The 9,531-nt window shown below is 32.2% G+C and overlaps 1 protein-coding gene across 1 annotated transcript; it reads right to left on the reverse strand.

Moving 5' to 3' along the window:
* Positions 1-3,757: 3,757 nt before the first annotated feature.
* Positions 3,758-6,909, reverse strand: LOC131639997 (acidic leucine-rich nuclear phosphoprotein 32-related protein-like). The gene is made up of 2 exons (XM_058910421.1): positions 5,429-6,909; positions 3,758-4,348 (listed from the first exon to the last, which is right to left on the reverse strand). Exons 1-2 carry the CDS (start codon positions 6,572-6,574, stop codon positions 4,085-4,087), a joined length of 1,410 nt encoding a protein of 469 aa, XP_058766404.1. The 5' UTR covers positions 6,575-6,909; the 3' UTR covers positions 3,758-4,084.
* Positions 6,910-9,531: the final 2,622 nt, after the last annotated feature.

Genomic DNA, 9,531 nt, shown 5'->3' on the forward strand with positions numbered 1-9,531 from the left:
AGCATACTAGTCTCTCATCATTGCTAAGCTGCAAATCCTAATTTAGGGTGAGAGGGGTTATTTGTTATTCTTGTAAACTTGTAATCTTGTTTTAAGAGAAAATAAAAGAATAGCAGTTATAACCAATTCTTGTGTTCTTCTTATCTTCCCTAATTCCTATTATATTTTGTTCTTGACATCGTTTTTCACAACACGTACGGATATCCGCTAAACGGGTAATCCACGGGTTTTCAAGTATCCGTATATATTTAAAGATATCCATGGATAACACTATTTTTCTAAAATTATATTTTGAAAAAAAAATCCAGTTTCTTTTAAGGACACAAGACGTTATTATCACATAACATTCATACAAATATCTCTTATTTTAACAACAAAATTTTATCAAATCAATTTCCTTCATTTTCACCAAAGCGTAATATGTCATACATTTCATTTTTAACAAAAAAATAATAATGATATTGTTGTGATTGGGATTATGATGGAAGAGCGGACGACGGGGGAGTAGAAAAGAGGATACTAGTTGGAAAGAAAAAGAGCGGTACTGGTTGGTTGGATGGTAAAATTGTTGAAGTGAGGTAGTAGTATGAAATATAGAAGAAGCTTAAATATGAAATGTCCAATAAGATTTGTTGGAGTGAGTAGTAAGATTTGTATTCAAACTTTGTATAGAATATAAATGTTTTCTTCAAAGATAGAGTAGACTAGTTTTTTAATTTTTTAGAAGATGAAAAGATTGAGTATAATAAATTAATAATATTTAAGTGATTCTTATAATTTATTAATGGATATGGATATTCGCGGGCATGGTAACATTAAACTCATATCCATTACCATTAATAAATGGGTATTTGAATATTCATTTATTTTATCCGTGAATATCTATTAAACTATTTGCTCCGTATCTGTGACGGATATTATCCGCGGATATTCGCGAGTATGAATATTTTTGCCATCCCTAATCTAAACTAGTGTGAACTAAAATATTTAAAAAAATATATATTTTATTTTCAAGGTTAAACAAAGTATTAATTATTAATGCTTCAGTTAAAATAGATGCTCTTATAGGACAATTTATTATTGCAAATGATTCTAATCTATCCGGGAAGTATGGTAGATCAATTGGTTGCAAATATAAAAAAACACAAAGGTTTTGTTTGGCATGTCATTTTTTGAGCTTAAAGCTTATAGCTTATAAGTTTATACAACAATAAAAGACCTATTTGATAACTGTCTTTTTATCACAAGCTTATAGTTTATTTTACTAACTTATAACTTACTTTCTAGACGCTATCTCAAATAATTTGTTTTAGCTTATAGCTTATCATATTTTCTTTCATTTTTACCTTTATTATTTTAACTAAAATTATTTTTTATCCTCTATAATTTATTTTAATTTAAAAAATAATAATTATATATTAAATGTCTTTTATGTCATTTTAATTAATCAATTAGTTGAACCGTTAATTTTATCAAACACTTTAAAGCTTATCAACTATAAGTCATCAGTTATAACCTATAAACTATCAATTATCAGTCATCAGCCATAAGCTATCAGCTATCAGATAGCTTATGTGTCAACCGCTATTTTTACCAAACAGAACCAAACAAGATAAAGAAACTAAACAAATAAAAAATGAAGCAAGTTAAGATATGAAAATCTCAAAAGACTATTTTGACATTGATGATGTCATAAATAGAATGCGATCAAAACAAAATAAAATTAATATTTAGGATATTTAGCATAAATTAGAGTTTATTAAGAATTATAGACAAAATATAAATGATTGATAAATTGAAAGGGATTATTGATGTAGAAATTAATTTTTGTTTTACAAAGAGAAAATATTATAGTATGCAGATATTTGACATTAAATTATTTGATATATTAATGAAATAAATCAAATTTATTTTTTTAATAAAGTTTCAACAATATGTTCGTTGTTAATTTTTATGTACCATTAGGTGGAAATAGGTGAGGTCAATAACTGGAGTCTACAGGCTAGTTTATACAGGCTCAGATCACATATTTTTTTAAATAAAAAAACCTAGGCTTTTTTTATAAGCATATTTAGTTTAAAAAGCTAGGCGTTAGGCCCCAAAAGAAGTCTTTCAAGTCTATCAAACCGGCTTATTTAAATAAATACAAATAATTTTTTACTATCATTATATTATGTTTTATACTTTAAATTAAAATACATAAATAAAACTTTGTCATTTCCAATTTTTTTAATACAAAAATAATTAATATCTTTTCAATTATGTTCTTTAATTAAGTTATCCGTCTTAAGTTATAAGGTGTTTAGGTATTTTACCCAAATTAAAAACCTAATTAATATTGTATGAGAAATATAAATTATATATAATTTTACCCTAACGGATCCTTCATTAATTACATACAAAAAAAAATTAAAACAGTTGAAAGAAATAAATTAGTTTATACACTGCTTTCAATTTATTATAATAAAATTAATTTATTAAAAATGTAATATCTTAAATGACAGTTCATTTTATAACGGGATAGAGGTAGAGGAATAAATATGTATTGGATTTTTTTTTTCACGGTTCTCTCAAAAAAATAAATTATTTTTCTTGGCTGGAATTTTTTCAGCAAATATTTTTAAGTGAATTTATTCTTTAACATGTTCCATTGGTGACTAAAAATTTATTGCTATCGCTGTTCTAGATATTTTTCACTTATTTTACACGTATTTTATAATTATAATTCGAATTGTTATATAAATAACACACTTAAAAATAACATTGCAGTATTTATTTTATAACTGTTTTGTCACATCTACTATCTTGGTCCCTAGATATTAGACACTTCTTGAATAAATCAACAAAATTAAAATTAAAATTAAAATTAAAAATAAATAATTGTTATATTGAATGATTGGTACCAAAGAATTTATCTTAAAGAAACTGGTAATTTATTTGAACATGTTTTTTTAATGATAAAAATTCCATTATAAACCATGTAAATTTGTGTGCATGCATATAACCCCGTCCCTTTAATATAGGGCAGATTTTCGTGATGTGCCATCTCAAGAAATTCTGATGGACATGAGCTCCCACTAGATCGAAAGAAGTCCGCGCCTCAGGCAGGCTTGAAATCATTGCTACGCGCATGGACCTACGTGTGGGTCACGCCAACTTTCACGCTTGCTCCCTAGACCTGAGAACACCAAAACAGCAATGTGAAAAATGTTAAACAAGCAACAATAAGATAAGAGATCAATATCTAATCTCACCGTCCAATTGAAGATAAAATAAGAATAAATTTAAGCCACGTGTCATGATGTAAAATTAAGATGGGCTTGATTGATGAGAGCTCCTTTGTTGGATTGGATGCTTAGTTACTTATAGAGATACAAAATTGTCAATTTTTTATGATACTTGCAATAGAAACAATAGTGAAATACTAATATTTGCATAGATATATAAGGGGCCCATTAGTACATTACCTGGCAATTGATTATTACAACAGGACCAAGATTTTTTTCCTTTATATTGGCATCAAGCTCAATAAATTTATGATAGAAACTGGGATAAATCCACGTAACAATGGCAATAATTTATGGACTGGCCACGTCATTACAATGGCACCAACTTGCTTCATAGGAATCATTTTCATAACAATTATATCTACATGTGTTTTGCAAGTTTTTCCTTTTTCTGCCGCCAAAAAGTGCTTCCATTAAACTAGAGGTTTGGGGAAAATTTTAAAAGGTTCGCACCCTTTGCTTCCCTCCAAGAATCAACAAGCAAACTCCTTTTTATAAGCCAAACACACCTGCATTGAGCACATGAGCGGTAAACCTCTTGATAACTAACTACCATTTGAAAATTTGATTAATAGGGCAACGGCTATATGTGAAAGCCATGAGGGAAAAAAACAACTTTTTGAACTTAACACATTTCCACCCAACACACAATTCCTTTTCCTAGTATGTCCTCTGTCCAACAGCTAAATTCCTAAAGACTAACCATTGTTCTATATCTAAACTGAGGTTTCTCTGCTTCCAATACATGGAAGTCATCACAGAACAAGAACATGATATAATTTATAATGGTGTGGCCATCAATGGTGCTTCTTGGATGGCTTTGTGAGTGCTGCTTCATCTTCGTCTTCCTCGTCATCTTCACCATCGTTGTCCCTCTTCCTCTTGGGGTGTGAAGAGGCAGGAGGTAACACTTCTTGAACATCATCGTCTTCATCATCGTCAACTTCTTCCTCCTCTTCACCATCCTCGTTTTCCACTTCAAAAATTTCAGCAGCATCATCGTTGAGAGCCTCAGCCTGTCCAACTGGCTGAACAAGATATCCAGCACCATAGTCTTCTTCCTGTAGTTACAGCAAAATTCAAAAAGTATGATTAAAAAGCTGATAATGAAACATAAAAATTAAAAATAATTTATAAAAAATACATTAAATTAAATCCATAACAAGTCAAAGTCACAGGACACATGAAAACATAAAATCCTTAACTGTATCAGTATACTATGTTTAACATAAACACATGATTTTGGCAGGAAAACACATACTTCATAGCAGTTCAAAATTCCAAAAAAGAAATTAAAACAATACTCCCAACCAGCATATGAAAACAATAAAAGCTCGTGATTGGTCAATCATGCTTATACATAGTACAACAGTCCCAACCTTGCACATCACAATCTTAACAGCAAAAACCTCGTAACAGTCAAATATTCAAAACAGAACATGTAACTTACACTGATATAAGATTTATTTTCGTATTAATTGCAGCATTTCAATCATACTTAAAACCAATGCGACGTATCAATTAAAGGAACTCAAGAGGTCCAAGCATCAGCCATACACCACACTAAGAAGTAACACAAAAAAGAAAAAACTGGGCTATTCTTAAAATTTCATGGAAATTGGGTGAATCTTCAGATTCAAAAAGTTGTTTTGCATAAAAAAAAAAAAAAAAGACTCGGTGATGTTTTAATGTATCAATAACAAACACAGTACAAATATTTGCTGTTCATAACTTAGGACAGAGACACAGGTATTAGCATATTGTAAAAATCTAGTATAAAATATCACCAACATAATCATGCATAAATGGTTGGAGGAAATAACAAGTTTACTTTTCAAAGTGTAAATCAGGTGAAATTATGGTTTAAATCACACATAAAATGAAAAGAATCACACAATACAAACAAAATTTCAAATCAGATTAGCAAGCATCAGCCAACAAAATAAATACTATCAAATCAAGAGAATCCAACATCCATAGCCTTCTCTTCTGCAATCTAACATCATCAAGGCAAAACATCAAACAGAACCAATTAGCAAATCAATATATAAGAAAATGGCAATCAATTATTAAACAAACATAACACAATAGTCATGCATGCAAAGAGCAAAAACAAGAGTTCCTGAGAAGGAATATCTCACCTCATCTTCATCTTCAAACTCCCCATCATCATCATCATCATCGTCATCTTCATCTTCTTCTACTCCCATCTCATCTTCACCAGTCTCCCCATTGTCATCTTCGTCTCCATCTTCCTCACCTTGCTCGTGCCCATCAATCTCGCCTTCAGTACTCACCAACCGTCCAGAAGTACTCTCAGGTTCAGCAAAATCCCCTTCATCATTATCAACCTCTTCATCATCATCGTCATCATCATCATCCTCATCAAACTCAACCCCATCGTCGTCATCATCACTATCATCAATCTCGTGAACCTCAACCACATCATCATCATCACCCTCCTCCTCGTCAATCTCTTCCCCGGAATCCTCATCGTCATCTTCCTCCTCTACGTCATCACCCACAGCAGGGGCAACATGGAACCCATTCTCCTGATGGTTCACCCCATTCACCCTCCCCCTGGAAGTCTCCGTCACCTCCTCATCCGCATCACTCTCCTCTTCCTCATCAGCATCGACAACTCCATCAACCCCCTCACTATGACCATTGCTCATCCCAAACGGTCGATCTTCTTCTCCTCCATCAATCTCACCACTCCCAGGATCCTCCTCCTCTTCCTCCTCCTCTTCATCCTCATCCTCCTCATCATCCGACTCCGGCCTCTCGTTCTCCTCCGCATCCATCTTATCCAAGAACTTAAGCGACTTAATCAAACCAAAAACCCTAGATCGATAATCCTTAACACGAGTAACAGCACACTCATATAGATCCAACGAAACAAGCTTCAACTCCGCTAACGGAGCGAGATCCTCGATCGACTGAATCCTATTGTTCGACAGATCGAGGTCTCGCAGCGAATCGAGTCCCGCTTGAACCAAATACTCAAGTCCTCCGGCGATCCGGTTGTCGGAGAGGTTCAACTTCTGAAGACTCCGGAGCCTCGGGAACTGCTCCAGAGAAGAAACGCCGACGTTCGCAATCGAAAGGTGCTGAAGGTTCTGGAACCTCTCTAGAAGGCTCGGAGGAGGTAAACGTCCTTGCACACACTTAACGGCGCCGTCAAGCGTTAACGTCCGAGCAGAGGCGTGGTCTTTCTCGCCTTCTAACGCCGTTTCCACAGCCCTCTCCCAGATCTCATCCATCAAATACGTAATCCTATATCTCATACAAAACCAAAAGCCGCAAACCAAAAAAAAATCACGCGCTTAGAATTACACGAATATGAACGAAGTGGAAATTCGTGTATGAAATTTCTGCTATGAATGAATTCGTAAGCTGTAAAAGAACCCTAACGTGTTTTCGTGTAAGGGAAAACGATGAACGAAATTGAAAATTGAAATCAACGGTTGTGGATGAGGGATGAAGAGATTGAAATTGTAGTGTGAAATTTCGAATACGAATACACTGGTTTTTGCAGATTTTTGGGTTTGGTTTCTCTCTCTAGCTCTGTTTTATAATTTTCTCTCTCTATTGTTTACTGGTTAGGGCAGGGAAATAGAGGATAAACCTCTCTATGGGTTGAACCGGTTCTGCTCTAGGGTTCAAGTGGGTTCAACCATTGTGGTTTGAGATGTTTTTGTCTTCTAGTGATGATTACCGTTGGATCTTGAACGACGAGGATCGATGACGTGGAGGAAAATTGAATGGCTCAGATTGTAGCTTTCTGTGTTTGTTTCGAGTAGGCTGTAAAGAATGCGCGTCGGAAAAATAAATTCTTTTTTTTTTTTTTGGTAGATAAATAATAGTATCTTCAACTACCGTAAAAGAAAAATCTTCAATTTAAATAATATTTTAATATAGCAAGATTTTCATTAATTTTTTTGAATCAAAAGGGTCTTCATTAATTTCATTTAGATATTTTGTGTTTCTCCGTTTATGATAACTCGACACTATTTAAAAATCGGACTGGATCGGCCGATTGGACCGGTTAAATTAGAAATCGGTCAGGTAATTGGTCTGGTTCAATAGCTGGATCAAAAATATCATTGAACTAATATGAACAAGTCAAAACCAATGTAAACTGCTAAAATCAGAAAAATCGACGATTTTTCATAACAGGCGGTTTAAGTGCTTTTTTAATTTTTTTTAATTTTAAAAAATTAAAACGACGTCGTTGTAACTATTTTAATAAAAAATTAAAATAAAAAATAATAATAAATAAATAAATTTGTAGATGCGATTGATTTTGATATTGAAGAAGGAGATCCTAACCTTGAAACAATTTTTCTTTTCTTAAATTAAATTTAATAGACAATGAAATTATTTTGTTATAAATTATTCAATTAAATTATGTTGTGATTAAACTTTGTTTGCAATTATACCTTGTGATTTTGTACTATTTTATTATGTGTCATATCTATGTTTAAAATTTGAATTTAAATTATGAACTTGTGAATTTATTTTTAATATAATATTTTTAAAAAACTTAAGTGTTAGTTATATTTTGTAAAGACAGAATCATCCAGTTCGACAGGTTTTATACCTATATAATTTTGTTATAACGATCGGTCTATTTAACCGAGTTATCCAGCTTAACCCGGTTTAGACATGTTGTTCGACCAGTGACTCAGTGGTTCGACCAATAAACCAATGATCTAAGACCCTCACCAGTTTGATGTCCGATTCGATTTTTAAAACAATGTATCTAACGGGAGTGTTTATCTATCTGTTTTTTTAATACGTAGAAATGAGATAATATAAATAATTTTTTTAAAAAAATTTTAATAAATATTAAAATAAATATGAGAGAATGAAGTATTATAGAGAGGAAATATTCAGAGAAGTTAAAATGAAAATGAGTGAAGAAGTACAATAATCATGATAACAATCAAAAAAGTTTGTAAGGGTAAAATTAGAATGAAAATAAGCTACACCAAAAATATGTTTTTCTAGAATATATAGATATAGATAATGGATTGGTCTATTTGGATTCATGTGAATGATTTTTTAAGGTGGTGTAGACTAGTGATGAGACGCAAGTATGATATAGATAATGATGATTTTTTTAGGTGGAAGTATAATATAGATTAGTGATCGACGAGAGACGGGGTTGGGACCCTCTAAACACGTTGACGCTCAAATTAGTAAATGAATAAGAATTGAGAGGTATTGATATTATATTGTGTATCTTTCTCTCTAATTTTACTTTTTATAAATGTTTTGGTCTAGTTAGAATTATGATAGAAAATATGACAATCTATTGTCTTTATGACCCTTGGTTTGCATCGTGTATGTTGTTTATGTCCTAGTCTCATGATAAGCATTGAGGGAGAAGGTCAAATTGTGGGCTTGTTTATGATGACTTAGGCGTATATGAGATTCATTCCCTATGTTATGGGTATTTTCTGTTGGTCGCCTAGCTAATGTGTTTTTTCTTCGTGTGCCAAAAGAAAAGTGTATACAAAAAAACCTAACTAATATTAATATTCACACCATTTATCATTTCATATCATTTTCCAAAAATATATAATCATCACTACTTTGAATAAAAAAACTATTTGTTTTTTGATTTTTCAATATTTGTAAGTTTAATTAGTGACGAAGTCTTATAACTTAATTTCATGTTTCACTTTACTCTCATGTCTAATAAATTTACATGTTAGTCCTTTAAAAACAGTTTAGTTTTTCTTGGAGCAAATAAGAATAAATTTTATTCCAAAAAAACAACTGGAGTACAAAAGTCGAGCCATAAGAATCCAGACATCACGAGGACAAATACACTAGATGACTTCTAACATTCATCCAATATATTACAAAACAAAGTGACTTTCTCATTTTGGTCAATTTTCCTTCTAACAGCATTAATGATCTTATTGCTATCTATATCCTTGCACTGCATCCCTTGGAAGATGATCCTATTTCTGGTTGCCCAAATCTCATAAATTATTTCTGCTGCAGCCATCTTAAGGAGTTTGCTTCTGCAACTTTTTCCACTCATCTGCTGACTGATCCAAACCAGTTTTGAATCCCACTTGAGAGGAATGTGATTCACTTTGAGCCACTTCAGCACCTGACTTCAAACGAACTTGGTATTGCAGCAATCAAATAACAAATGGTTGCAACTTTCCACCTGATTGCAAAAGCTGCAAGCCCCATCTGTCATAATACCAATTTTACTTAACCT

This window comes from Vicia villosa, linkage group LG1 (genome assembly GCF_029867415.1).
Source record: "Vicia villosa cultivar HV-30 ecotype Madison, WI linkage group LG1, Vvil1.0, whole genome shotgun sequence".
NCBI classification, from domain to species: domain Eukaryota; kingdom Viridiplantae; phylum Streptophyta; class Magnoliopsida; order Fabales; family Fabaceae; genus Vicia; species Vicia villosa.

What these genes read in the sequence shown, in the direction of transcription:
- LOC131639997 (XM_058910421.1), bottom strand. Translation starts at nt 6,574, where the DNA reads ATGAGATATAGGATTACGTATTTGATGGATGAGATCTGGGAGAGGGCT. An exon ending in AGTTTGAAGATGAAGATGAG is followed by an intron (nt 4,349 to 5,428) that starts GTGAGATATTCC and finishes CTGTAACTACAG; the next exon opens with GAAGAAGACTATGGTGCTGG.